At 40.3% G+C, this 14,510-nt stretch overlaps 1 protein-coding gene across 1 annotated transcript in view; it reads left to right on the top strand.

Moving 5' to 3' along the window:
• UBR3 (ubiquitin protein ligase E3 component n-recognin 3) overlaps positions 1–14,510 on the top strand; it is a 221,622-nt gene that overhangs the window by 89,616 nt on the left and 117,496 nt on the right. Inside the window, exons 14-19 of the mRNA XM_051849447.2 lie at positions 395–523; positions 1,369–1,421; positions 1,521–1,654; positions 1,999–2,083; positions 3,678–3,820; positions 9,032–9,128. Coding sequence (XP_051705407.1) covers positions 395–523; positions 1,369–1,421; positions 1,521–1,654; positions 1,999–2,083; positions 3,678–3,820; positions 9,032–9,128 — 641 coding nt within the window. The remainder of the gene's footprint in view (positions 1–394; positions 524–1,368; positions 1,422–1,520; positions 1,655–1,998; positions 2,084–3,677; positions 3,821–9,031; positions 9,129–14,510) is intronic.

Genomic DNA, 14,510 nt, shown 5'->3' with positions numbered 1-14,510 from the left:
CAGTGTGTGTGTGTGTGTTTCCCAGTATGTTTTTAAGCATTAAATATGTTATTGTTATTTCTTATTCTGGAGTTTTTTGAAATTAGGATTAGTGTGAAATATAAGCATTGATTCCTCATGAAAAATTTCAGCGAAATGATTATAAAAGTATCCAGAAGCTATCATGGAAAGTGACCTCACATATAAACTCCAAAAAAGGTGGCTCTATAAATGATTACCATTATTTACAGAATTTTAAAGTGTATGTTTAAACTGAATATTTAGGACTGGACAGAATGTCAGACTCCACTGTGATTAAGTCATAAATATTTTGAAAGATTATTTAATATGTTGTAAAAGTTGGATTAAATGATGTTTTTCTTTGTCTAATTAATGTATTTTTTTATTTTATTAGGCAAGTCTAGCTGAAATCCACAGCAATATGTGGGTAAGAAATGGTTTGCAAATCAAAGGACAAGCCATGACTTACGTCCAGTCTCATTTTTGTAATTCCATGATTGATCCTGACATTTACCTATTACAGGTAAGCCAGCTTGATAATGTAGATGTTGTACTTTAGAAGCATCTAATTTGTACCCAAAGGATTTTGATTCATAGAGGTAACTGATTGATGACATAGGTCAGTTATACCACTGACAAAAGACTCTATTACTGGGGCAGGTGTTTAGCATAGTAGTTAAGATACCAGTGTCTAAAATCATTGTATCTATGTTCAAGTCCTGGCTGTGGCACCTGACTCCAGCTTCCAGCTAATGCAGACTCTGGGAGGCAGCTGTGATGGCTGAAGTGACTGGATTTCTGCCATCCACGTGGGAGACCTGGATTGAATTCCAGCTCCTGCATTTGGTCCCTTGGCTGTTCTGGGCATTTTGGGGGTGAATCAGCTATCTGTTTCTCAAATAACTAAAAACAAAACAGGATTTGTGACTTAATTTTACATTTCTCAATAGGAAGGGACACACCAGGTCCCACAGGGCCAGAAGGGAATCACCGGGTTTTGGTCAGGAGGCAGGAGCAGGAGTGCAGGGAGAGCCTAGACAAAGGCAAGATGAAGCGTGGTAAATAGTTTAGCACTCCTAGTTTGAAGAATCTGGTGGATGTTGTGGTGCAGGTTGTCTTTAGCTGTGTACTTGGCTCTGCTTTGCTGTGGGGCAAGGAAAATACTGGGTTGTGAGTTAAGTGAAGAGATTGGTTGGCTTGCATGAGAGGTATGTTCCCAAGTAAATTGTTTACTGGCGTTTGAGAATTAGCTCTCCCCCTGAGTTTTGAAGGCACCCCCAAGATGTCACAACATTGTAAGACACAGAAAATAAAAAAGATATGATAAAAGTGAATATCAAGAAACAAAGCATTCTTTTTCTTTTAAAGGTTTGTGCTTCTAGACTTGACCCAGATTATTTTATTTCATCTGTCTTTGAAAGGTAAGCATATGTTTAGTAATAGGTAATAGGAAATATTTAGAATTAAAGTCAATTTTATTTCAAATCCTAAAAATCCGTCTCAAATATTTCTTGTCACAGATTTAAGGTAGTGGATTTGTTGACGATGGCATCACAGCATCAGAACACAGTACTTGATGCAGAGCATGAGCGGTCTATGCTAGAAGGCGCGCTCACATTTCTCGTGATTCTTTTGAGTCTTCGTTTACATTTAGGTAAAAACCAGAACTACCAGTACTTAGGTGTTAGCTATTCTCCTTTTCTTTCCCTCTCCCTGTTTAGTGATTGGCTTATGGCACAGAGGAAAGGATGTGGATGTATTTAAACATTTTGTCATCCTCATAATATTTGGTTCAGTTGGTACACCTTTTAGAATATATCTTTTAAAATGCTTTGCTGAAGAAAGCAGAATAGTTCAACTGCAGTTATATCTGGGGCATTGCATTCCTTACTCTTTAACTTGAAGCATCTCATATTTGGTAAAACAGCTTAATAAAATGTGTGCTACGTTGTTGCTTTATAATGTATATTCAGATTGTCCTATTTTTAACAATTTTAGGAATGTCTGATGATGAGATTCTCAGGGCAGAGATGGTAGCCCAGCTGTGTATGAATGACAGGACACACAGTTCATTGCTGGACCTCATATCCTTTTCAAAATTTAATGTTCTGTTAGCTGCAGGATCTAAAAATAACAATTTTTATGGATTCAAAGGTATGTCAGTTTTATTAAAAATTTTTTGATGTTGAAAAGTAATATAGAGAAAGTCTAATTATTTAAGTATGTCTTCAATACTGGTGACAGGTGTTTCTTTTTAGTTTTAATTTTTTAACTTCTGGCTATTACTTCTTGGGAAGCTTTACTTAGATTTCAGGGTTGAACTTGGGCCTAATGACTCAGGACATGCCAGGGTCTGAGTTTTTAATTTTTATTTTTAAAAAATTTATATTATTTATTTGAAAGGCAAAGTTACAGAGAGAGAGGGAAAGACAGAGAGAAAGAGACAGAGGTCTTCCATCCGCTGTTTCACTCCCCAAATGGCAGCAAGGGCTGGGGCTGGGCCAGGCTGAAGCCAGGAGTCAGGAGTCTCTTCAGGTCTCCCATGCAGGTGTAGGTGCCCAAGCACCTGGACCATCCTCTGCTGCTTTCCCAAGCACATAATCAGGGAGCTGGATCAGAAGAGGAGCAGCCAGGACATGAATCAGCACCCTTATGGGTAGCTTGTGTTGCAGGTGGCAGTTTTATCTGCTATGCCACAGTGCTGGCTCCAGGGTCTGATTTTTTATGAAAGTATTACTGAAAGGAAACCAGATAGTTTGTAAAAGGCAGCTGGATGTTCTTTATCAGAGTAACCAGACTGAAAATCATGGATAAGTTAGAGGAATACCTTAATGATAGTCATGGTCAAGATTTTAGACATTGTGAGATTTTATTGTTAGAATTTAATGCTAAAAGATGTTCAAGCTTGTAGAGTATTGTCTGCAAACTGAAAACTTGTGATCCTTTGTAGAGGAATGAGCAAACAGTGGTACTTTAGTATCTTTTAGTTAATGAAATTTTTGACAAAGATTATGTTATTTAATGATTGACCAAATTTAGTAAATATATGTTATGATTATGTTTTGAAGAATTGTCTAATTTTGATTTTGTGAAATTACTATTAGAATGCCTATTTAACTGCCTTGAAGATTTTTGTAAGTAGCATCAGTTTGATATTGTTTGATGATTTTATTTGGCCAATATGTACTCTAAATACAAAAACATTCTCTGTAATTTGAACTTAATTTATACCTTAATGTGAAACAAATGGGAAATAATCTCTGTGGTTTTCTGCTTTATTTGTTTGCTCAAACTTACTCAGCATCTTTTATTTGGGCATGATATTTTATGTTTTTGGAAAAATATTCTGTTTATAAAGATCATAGCTAATTTTGAGCAAATTTCTGTTTCTCTAAGATACAACTTTTTTTGCAGAATGATAAAAATGGGGATCAGTTTTAAAGGTTTTCCTTTGCATTATGAAATTTGATGAATTTTGAGGAAAAAGTAACTGGGAACTACTTTATTATACAATTTATTAGTAGGCTCCTAGTTTTCATCTGTTGTCTTGTATCTCCCTCTGGTGGCTAACTTTATGTATTGCAGCTAATCACTATTCCCCCAGTTTTAGCAAAATCAGTTGGAAAGACTAAACAGCTGGCTTTTAGTTATTAATATTTTCCTTGACACATGAATCATATTCCAGAAAATCCCAATCCCAAAAGTGGCATTATTCCAGGCAGTTATAGCTTTGAATCAGTTTTATCAGCTGTAGCTGATTTTAAGGCTCCTGTTTTTGAACCTGGAGGTTCTATGCAACAAGGCATGTATACTCCCAAAGGTATGTGTATATACATAACATATCCTTTCGTGTATCAGCTCTCTGAAGATGAATTATGTGTGCTAAAAGATGATGATTATCTTTCCTTTATTCAACTTTGATTTACTTTCTCAACTTTCTTATAAGTCTAACTCATGTCTTTTATGATAAACAGTGATATTATTTCCATTTATTTACAAACATATGTTTTTATGTTATAGTAAACGTCCTTAGACTCTAAATTCTAAAAGGAATGTTATATATGAACTCCAGTTCATTTTATAAGTGACCATAATGATAAACTAGAAATTATAAAACAAAATGGAAACTTAAAAACATTTTGAAAGAATTTGTTCTATAAATGTGATTTCAAATAGTTATCACTACTTCAATTTTTATTCAAAACAGTTTCAAGTGAAGTCTATAGAGAATGCTAGTAGGACTTATGTATTTTGAACTTGTGTAAATATGGAGAGACCTTTTTCTGTAAGTGGTTGGTTTTCCATCTAAACTCATAGATCATGCTTGACAAGGGCCAGAAGTAGGTGAAGTTGTGATCCACAGAGTCTTGTTTTCTTAACTTTCAGATTTTCATTTACCTAAATTACAGATTTGAAGGAAGTAGCACTTACATGCTTCTTGACCCCCTCAACACACTGTCTACATGAAAACCCAGTGCCCATTTTGAAGTTTTAAGTAGCAGGAAGTGTGTTTGGCAAAGCACAGCAGGAAAGACTTCTCATGTGGGATTTTTCATGGAGTTCGCAATTAGCAAGAGCATTGAGAGCCTCTGGTTGCCATGTATTTTGTTAAAGGCAAAGCAGAGTATTTCTTTGTCCTAGAGAGCACTTTATGTCTAAATTTTGCATGAATTTGGGGGAAGTGGCATTCTGATGAGGTGCATTACCTCTGTCAGACTTACTTGTGATCCTTATTAAAAACACAAGTTTCTGTGCTTCATCCCCAATCTGTTTTCATCAGAGTCTCTGTGGATGGAATCTGGCAATCTTCTTTTTAGACTGGTTCTATAGATGAACGGTATATTCAGTAGAGTTGGAGACAAAATAGGGATACTGGAGCCGGCGCCGTGGCTCAATAGGCTAATCCTCCACCTTGCGGCGCCGGCACACCGGGTTCTAGTCCCGGTTGGGGCGCCGGATTCTGTCCCGGTTGCCCCTCTTCCAGGCCAGCTCTCTGCTATGGCCAGGGAGTGCAGTGGAGGATGGCCCAGGTGCTTGGGCCCTGCACCCCATGGGAGACCAGGAAAAGCACCTGGCTCCTGGCTCCTGCCAGGATCAGCGCGGTGCGCCGGCTGCAGCGGCGGCCATTGGAGGGTGAACCAACGGCAAAGGAAGACCTTTCTCTCTCTGTCTCTCTTTCTCACTGTCCACTCTGCCTGTCAAAAAAAAAAAAAAAAAAAAAAAAATAGGGATACTGGGTAACACTTTTCCTGTGTTAGAAAGTTGGAAGCATAGTGGCTGTACAAGGGGAAACTTAAGCTACTGCGTCTTCTTCTTCTTCTTTTTTTTTTTTTTAAAGATTTATTTATTTATTTGAAAGATATCTCAGAGTTACAGAGAGGTACAGAGAGACAGAGAGGTCTTCCATCTGCTGCTTCATCCTCCTGATGGCTGCAATGACTGGAGCTGTGCCCATCCAAAGCCAGGAGTTTCCTTCAGGTCTCATACATGGGCGCAGGGGCCCAAGGACTTGGGTCATCCTCTGTGGCCTTCCCAGGCCATAGCAGAGAGCTGGATTGGAAATGGAGCAGCCAGGACTCAAACCTGGGTCCATATGGGATGTTGGCATGCAGGTGGTGGCTTTACCCACTATGCGAAAGCACTGGCTCCAGCTTAACCTTCTTAACATGTTTTGTAATGTTAAGAATTTTGCTACAGTGAGTGAGGGAAGCAAGAGAGGAGACAGAGACACTGTTAAGACAATGGCTCCTAAAATTATTCTCAGGCCACCTCTCAGATTTTTGACATAGTTAAATATAATTTCTCCTATTATATACTTAGTATTTCAACTGTTTCTTTTTTTGGTTGTTTGTTTTCTATTTTTTTTTTCTTAGTAAATACAAATTTCCAAAGTACAGTTTATGGATTACAATGGCTCCCTCCCCCCCCCATAATTTCCCTCCCACTTGCACCCCTCCCATCTCCCGCTCCCTCTCCCATTCCATTCACATCAAGATTCATTTGCAATTATCTTTATATACACAAGATCGATTTAGTATATATTAAGTAAAGATTTCATCAGTTTGCACCCACACAGAAACACAAAGTGTAAAATACTGTTTCAGTACTAGTTATAGCATTACTTCACATTGGACAACACATTAAGGACAGATCCCACATGAGAAGTAAGTACACAGTGACTCCTGTTGTTGACTTAACAATTTGACACTCTTGTTTATGGCGTCAGTAATCTCCCTAGGCTCTAGTCATGAGTTGCCAAGGCTATGGAAGCCTTTTGAGTTCGCTGACTTCGATCTTACTCCAACAGGGTCATAGTCAAAGTAGAAGTTCTCTCCTCCCTTCAGAGAAAGGTACCTCCTTCTTTGATGGCCCTGTTCTTTCCACTGGGATCTCACTCACAGAAATCTTTCATTTAGGTCATTTTTTTTTTTTTTTTGATTTTGACAGAGTGTCTTGGCTTTCCATGCCTAAAATACTCTCATGGGCTCTTCAGCGGGATCCGAATGCCTTAAGGGCTGATTCTGAGGCCAGAGTGCTATTTAGGACATCTGCCATTCTATGAGTCTGCTGTGTATCCCGCTTCCCATGATGGATCGTTCTCTCCCATTTTGATTCTGTCAGTTAGTATTGGCAGACACTAGTCTTGTTTGTGTGATCCCTTTGACTCTTAGACCTATCAGTGTGATCAATTGTGAACTGAAATTGATCACTTGGACTAGTGAGATGGCATTGGTACATGCCACCTTGATGGGATTGTATTGGAATCCCCTGGCATGTTTCTAACTCCACCATTTGGGGCAAGTCCGATTGAGCATGTCCCAAATTGTACATCTCCTCCCTCTCTTATTCCCACTCTTCTATTTAACAGGGATCACTCAGCTGTTTCTTAAACGAGTTGTTTTAAATACTTTGCCTCATCTTAAGCATGATTGTTGGTGAGGTCATGAGTTATATTTGTAACTCAGTTTTCTAATACACATGAAAATAATTCTATAATTATAAAAATAAGAAGTTTTATACTCTTAGTACTTCAAATCGTCTTATATACTCCAAATTATATACATACCACACTGAAATAGTTCTTAATTTGTGTAGAAGGTAAGGAAGCCAGGTATCCATTTTGTCAAAAGAATAGAAAATATTTCATAAATAGGAAAGATTTAAAAAGTGAGAATCCTGAAAATGCTTCATTAATTTTTTTTTTATTTTTATTTTTTGACAGGCAGAGTGGACAGTGAGACAGAGAGACAGAGAGAAAGGTCTTCCTTTGCCGTTGGTTCACCCTCCAATGGCCGCCGCGGCCTGTGCGCTGCGGCTTGCGCACCGCGCTGATCGATGGCAGGAGCCAGGTACTTATCCTGGTCTCCCATGGGGTGCAGGGCCCAAGTACTTGGGCCATCCTCCACTGCACTCCCTGGCCACAGCAGAGAGCTGACCTGGAAGAGGGGCAACTGGGACAGCATCCGGCGCCCTGACCAGGACTAGAACCCGGTGTGCTGGCGCCGCAAGGCGGAGGATTAGCCTAGTGAGCCACGGCATCGGCTCGACTTCATTAATTTTTAAAATCTGCTTTTCATAATTTTTTACCTTTGAATACTTTCTTTTTAAAGATTTTATTCATTTGAAGAAGTTACACAGAGGGAGAGGAGAGTCAGAAAGAGAGATAGAGAGTGAGAGAAGAAAGAGAGAGAGAGAGATCGATCTTCCACCGGCTGATTCACTACCCAATTGGCCACAATGGCCAGAGCTGCACCAATCCAAAGTCAGGAGCCAAAAGCTTCCTTGGGGTTTCTCATCCAGGTGCAGGGGCCCAATGGCTTAGGCCATTTTCTACTGCTTTCCCAGGGCATAGCAGAGAGCTGGATTGGAAGTGTACCAGCCTGGACTCGACTGGTGCCCATTTGGGATGCTGGCACTGAAGGCGGTGGCTTTACACACTATTCCACATTGCTGGCCCCTGAATATTTTTAAAAATACTAATGAATGGTTTTTCTTACTTTCTAATTGGCTTCTTACAAAAATATGAACTAAACTTTTTTTTTAAGATTTGTTTGTTTATTTTGAATGCCAGTTACACACACACACACACAGAAGGAGGCAGGGGAAGAGGGAGAGGGAGAGGGAGAGGGAGAGGGAGAGGGAGAGGGAGAGGGAGAGGGAGAGGGAGAGGGAGAGGGAGAGAGAGAGAGAGAGAGAGAGAGAGAGAGAGAATCTTCCATGTACCGGTTTACTTCCCAAATGGGTTCAGCAGTCAGGAGCCAGAAGCTTCTTCTGGGTCTCTCACATGGGTGCAGGGTCTGAAGTACTCTGCTTTCCCAGGTGCCTTAGCAGTGAGTTGGGTCAGAAGTGGAACAGCCAGGACTCAAACCAGTGCCCATATGGGGTGCTGGGGTCACGGTGGTGGCTTACCTGCTTTGCCATGGTGCCAGCTCCCAATTAGTTTTATAATGAGACATTGTTCTGTTACAAAACTTTTGCTCACACATGCTTGCTGAACTCGAGAGAACATCCTTAGTGATGAAATTGTGATTAAAAAAGTGATTTTAAATTTTATTCAGAGTACTAGAGAGACAGAAAAGAGACTAAGTTCCTACCCACTGGTTCACTGCCCAAATGTCTGCAACAACCAGGGCTCGGCCAGGCCACAGCTGGGAGACAGGAACTCATTTTAGGGCCCAGGTACTTGAGTCATTATCTGCTGCTTCCCAGCATACATTTTCACAGGAAGGTGGAGTACGGAGTAGAGGCAGTACTTGAACCCAGGCTTTGCAATATGACATGTGGGCATCTCAGCCAGTGTCTTAACAACTAGGCCAGATGCTGCTCCATTAAAAAAAGTTACTTTTTGAAATTGTGATTTTTGACTTAGAAAAGTAGGTACAATATCAGGTGTATTAAGGCAGATGTAACTAAATTAAACTATTTGGTGTCTTCTCAATTTAAAATACATTTAACAAATGCAGTAAGTCATTCGAGATTGATTTTATTCTTAAAAGTTACTGTTCTGTTTCTACTGTCTTTTGAATAATAGCTGAAGTCTGGGATCAAGAGTTTGACCCTGTCATGGTCATCCTTCGAACTGTTTACCGCAGAGATGTGCAGTCTGCAATGGACAGATACACAGCTTTGTAAGTCCATCAAATTGATTGCTATCACAATGGGCTATTTTATATTTATATAGAAAAATTTCAGTTACATGACATATGATATACTCTCATTAAAGTGTGCTTTCAAGTTTGAGAGGAGAAAATATTCTAAGATTTAAAAAACAATCTGGGAGCCGGTGCCGCGGCTCACTAGGCTAATCCTCCGCCTTGCGGCGCCGGCACACCGGGTTCTAGTCCCGGTCGGGGCGCCGGATTCTGTCCCAGTTGCCCCTCTTCCAGGCCAGCTCTCTGCTGTGGCCAGGAAGTGCAATGGAGGATGGCCCAAGTGCTTGGGCCCTGCACCCCATGGGAGACCAGGATAAGTACCTGGCTCCTGCCATCAGATCAGCGCAGTGCGCCGACCGCGGCGGCCATTGGAGGGTGAACCAACGCCAAAGGAAGACCTTTCTCTCTATCTCTCTCTCTCACTGTCCACTCTGCCTGTCAAAAAAATAAAAAAACAATCTGGGTGAGATTTGTGTTCTCAAGATCCTTATCCAAAATTTGATGCTAATCCGATCAAAGAAATTTTAGAACGTGATTATTTTATTAAATTAAAAAATAGAAACTCATTTAGTTGCTGTTTGATCAGTGGAATTAAAGGTTTATTTTTTTTTAAGATTTTATTTATTTATTTGAGGAGTGACAGACAGTGAGAGGGTGAGAGAGAGAAAGGTCTTCCATCTGTTGGTTCACTCCCCAAATGGCCACAACGGCTGGAACTATGCCAATCCAAAGCCAGGAGCCAGGTGCTTCTCCCTGGTTTCTCATGTGGGTACAGGAGCCCAAGCACTTGGGCCATCTTCTACAGCAGAGAGCTGGATTTGAAGAGGAGCAGCTGAGGCTAGAACCAGCACCCATATGGGATGCTTGCGCCGCAGGCAGAGGATTAACCTACAGCGCCATCGCGCTGGCCCCAAAGGTTTGGTTTTATGTTGTTCTACCTTTAAACCAGTAGAGGAGGCACACGTTATGAGTATAAAATTGTCCAATGTCAGAGGTGGTGCTGGGTATCTGTGATAAGTGTGAAAATATTACTGTGTTCTGGACAACTGAGAAAATGGTCAAAGGAAAATAAACTTTAGTTTTAAATATTTTTTTTAAATTTTTTTAAAATTTTTTTTTTATGTTTATTTGAAAGACAGAGTTAGAGAAAGAGGGAGAGACTGAGAGCGAGGTTTTTGGTGTGTTTTTTTTTTTTTTTTTGTTTGTTTGTTTTTTGTTTTTTTGACAGGCAGAGTGGACAGAGAGAGAGAGAGACAGAGAGAAAGGTCTTCCTTTTGCTGTTGGTTCACCCTCCAATGGCCGCCGTGGCTGGTGCGCTGCGGCCGGCACATCACGCTGATCCGAAGGCCGGAGCCAGGTGCTTCTCCTGGTCTCCCATGTGGGTGCAGGGCCCAAGCACTTGGGTCATCCTCCATTGCACTCCCGGGCCACAGCAGAGAGCTGGCCTGGAAGAGGGGCAACTGGGACAGAATCCGGCGCCCTGACCGGGACTAGAACCCGGTGTGCCGGCGCCGCAAGGCGGAGGATTAGCCTAGTGAGCCGCGGCGCCGGCCAGTTTTAAATATTTTTAAACATTTAAAATATTGATGACAGCAGAAAATTTCTGAGGGACATCTTCATAGAGAAGAACTTTATGAAAGTTGTTGAGTCTTTTAAAAATGTACTATTTTGATCGCTAAAAACTTTATAGTTAATATCACATTGCTGAACATCACATCTTTTTTAAATTTGTGCTTTTCTAGGCCTTACTAGTTCAAAATGTTGCAGAGGCCTCTGATCTTGGGAAAATATTTATGTATTAAGTGTGAAAGTGTAATTATAGATATGAGATATGAGAGAGACTTCTCTTCTGCCAACACCTTGTAGTAAAAAGATAGGTATTGAGTTTAAGACCCATCGCAAATATCTGAAAAAAATTTGTAATGTGAAGTTTTAGCATATTCCTCTTCCCACAGCAAAATAAAACAACCTGCAAAAGATCGAGCTCAGCCATCAGCATTTCTCTGCCTTTCTCTAAATCCATAGGGAAGATAGTGGGCGTGATGGTCTCCTTTCTCTGTTTTCTTAGTCATGTTTTTATGCTTTTCATGTGGTTTTATAGTGATTTGTCTACTTGTCAACCTTTACTAAAGTCTTAGTTCCCTGAAGAGAAGATAATTTTGTCTGTGTGCCCTTTTTGCATCCTTGTTACCTATCTCAGTGCTAGCATGTAGTAGGCATCCATCATGTATTTTCTGAATAAATAAATTGGACTAGTTCATATTGAGATATTTGGAAACAAAGTGAGCAGGAGGAAGAATTTGTGTGGAAGCCTAAAGTTGGCTCCATAAACACTGCTGAGGTAGCGCTGCTTTTTCTCCAGCGGGGTGGCGATGGTGGATGGTTGCAAATATATAAGAATTAGAGAGTGAGTTTTGTTACTCTTTTACTTTGTAACTAATAGAAATTTGGTGTAGGATTGGGCTGAAACTTTAAAAGTTTTGAAGGCATCTATAAAAACTTAATGCAAACAGTTTTGAAGTGGAAATTTTATATTTATTAAGTGCTAGGTACTCTGTAAGGAAAACAGAATTGTGTTTTTACTTTTCACTTAGTAAGCTTTCTATTTAGTTCTGTACAATTTCTTTCACCTAGGGTAGAGCTTTACCACTAAGAACCATTTTTACTCTGCAGGGAGCATTGTCAAGATGGGTAGTGTTCCCACTGCCGTGCAGCAACAGCAAAGTAAATCCCACAACCAGCCATTATCTTCTCCCAAACATCATTAGGGACAAGGTTGAGAAATCTGGTTGGCCCTATTGACAATTTTTCTATTTGTAGATATCTTATGTTTCCTAATCTATTTTGTTTTACTAGTTTAGATTTATGTCAGATTGTGATTTGTTACTACTTTGTGTAGTCAAATAAAACCATATAACCAAAGCTTTGTTTATTATTTTATTTTTTAAAAGATTTACTTATTTATGTGAAAGACAGAGTTACACACACATACAGAGAGAGAGACAGACAGACAGACACAGATGCAGAGAGATCTTCCATCTGCTGGTTTGTTCCACAAATGGACACAATGGCCAGGGCTGGGCCAGGTTGAAGCCAGGATCCTGGAACTCCATCTGGTATTCCACATGGGTGGCAGAGGCCTAAGTACTTGGGCCATCCTCTGCTACGTTCCCAGGTATATTAGCATGGAGCTGGAACAGAAGTGGAGCAGATGGGACTTGAACCAGTGCCCATATGGGATGCCAGTGTTGTAGGTGGTGACTTAATCTGCTATACCACAATACTAACCTTGGTGCAAAAAAGTTTTAAAATTGTTGTATATTTTTAAATTATATACATTTCTATGAGCTTTTGGAAGATCCCTTGTCTTCTTTCTGCATTTAAGAATAATTTGATTATTTTTATATTTTAACTTGAATACTCAGCACAAAAATTGAAATAAATTTACTTTTCATGATTTAGCAAATATTTAATGGTTCTCTACAAAGTGCCTGGCAACAATCTACATCCTAAGAACCCAACATGTTAATTTTTCCAATCGTTTGGCGCTATTACTCTTCAAAAGGCCTTTTTGTTACTTTCTTGCAAATAAGAAAATATCCTAGCCAATAAAAAGTCATGTTTTCTCCTTTAAAACAAAAAGATGAAAATGACCAATAAGCAATAAGCCTTGCGGTTTTGATCAGCTTCATAGTTGTGCTATAATAAGAATTGCAGTAGTCAATTTTTTTTTTTTTTTTTTGATAGGCAGAGTGGACAGTGAGAGAGAGAGAGACAGAGAGAAAGGTCTTCCTTTTTGCCGTTGGTTCACCCTCCAATGGCCGCCGCGGCCGGTGCACTGTGGCCGGTGCACTGCGCTGATCCGATGGCAGGAGCCAGGTACTTCTCCTGGTCTCCCATGGGGTGCAGGGCCCAAGCACTTGGGCCATCCTCCACTGCACTCCCTGGCCACAGCAGAGAGCTGGCCTGGAAGAGGGACAACCAGGACAGAATCCGGTGTCCCGACCGGGACTAGAACCCCGTATGCCGGCGCCGCAGGCGGAGGATTAGCCTAGTGAGCCACAGCGCCGCCCGCAGTGGTCAGTTGTACAGGTATATAAGAGGCCGGCATTGTGGCACAGCAGGTTAAGTCACTGCTTGGAATGCCCACTTCCCGCTTCATGCATGTTTACTTTTTGTGGGTAACTTAACACTACTGATTCACTTTCTTTAAAGGTTATAGACCTGCTGAGGTTTTTAAATTTCTTCCAGAGAAGAACTATATTTTTGTAATAAATTTTCTGTTTTATCTTAAGTATAAACTTAGTGATTAAAAAAGAAATCTTAGGGCAGGCCTCGTGGTGCAGTGGGTTAAGCTACAGCTCAGTATACTTGCATCCCATATCAGAGGGCCTTATTTGAGTCCTATCTATTTCACTTTCTATCCAGTTTCCTGCTAATGCATCCTTGAAGGTAGCGCCGGTCCCTGAAGGCAAAATGTCTGAATGTTCTAAGTGCATTAAAAATTATGTGTATTCTCATCTGTTGGGTGTTCTTTACTAGTTCTTGCCTCACATATGTTAATAATATTATTAAAAATCTTAGGGGCTGGCATGTGGCATAGCGGGTAGAGCCACAGCCTGCAATGCTGGTATTCCATGTGGACGACAGTTTGCTCTACTTCCAATCCAGTTCCTGCTAATGGCCTGGAAAAAGTGTTGGAAGAGGCCTAAGTGCCTGGGCTCCTGTATCCATGTGGGAAACCTAGAAGAAGCTCTTGGCTCCTGGCTTCAGCTGTTGCAGCCATCAATGGAGTGAACCAACAGATGGAAGATCTCTCTCTCTTTTTTGTCTTTTCCTCTCTTTGCAACTCTTTCAAATAGATGAATACATCTTTTTTAAAAATATGCAATTTAAAAAATAATAAAATAAAGTATGGTTACACAGATTTCTTTAGTGGACACAGAAACCAGCAATGAACAGAAAAAACACCTGGTGTAAACTAGGCTTAGGAAACTTAAAAAAACCTTAAAAATTCTTAGTAATTTTGTTTTTCTTGGATAGCAGTGTGTTAGTATCCTCCACTACAGTTGTGGATTTACCAGTTTCTCTGTGATTCTTTGAAATTTTGCCATTTATGTTTTGAGTTTCATGATTATTATGTAATTATATTCATAATTCATATCTTTTGGGGATACCCCAGAAGAGGCAAACTTCTATTTCTTCTCCTCCCTCTTCCTTCTTTCTTCTTCTCCCCCCTCCCTCCTCCCTCCTCCCTCCTCCCTCCTTTCTTCTTTCTTCTTCCTTTATTTGAAAGAGTTACAGAGTGAGAGAGAGAGAGAGAGAGAGATCGTCCATCTGCTGGTTCACTATCCAGAT

Source organism: Oryctolagus cuniculus, chromosome 3 (genome assembly GCF_964237555.1).
Source record: "Oryctolagus cuniculus chromosome 3, mOryCun1.1, whole genome shotgun sequence".
Lineage (NCBI taxonomy): Eukaryota > Metazoa > Chordata > Mammalia > Lagomorpha > Leporidae > Oryctolagus > Oryctolagus cuniculus.
Note: the sequence above shows the minus strand (reverse complement) of the source record. Positions and strands in the feature narration are given on the sequence as shown.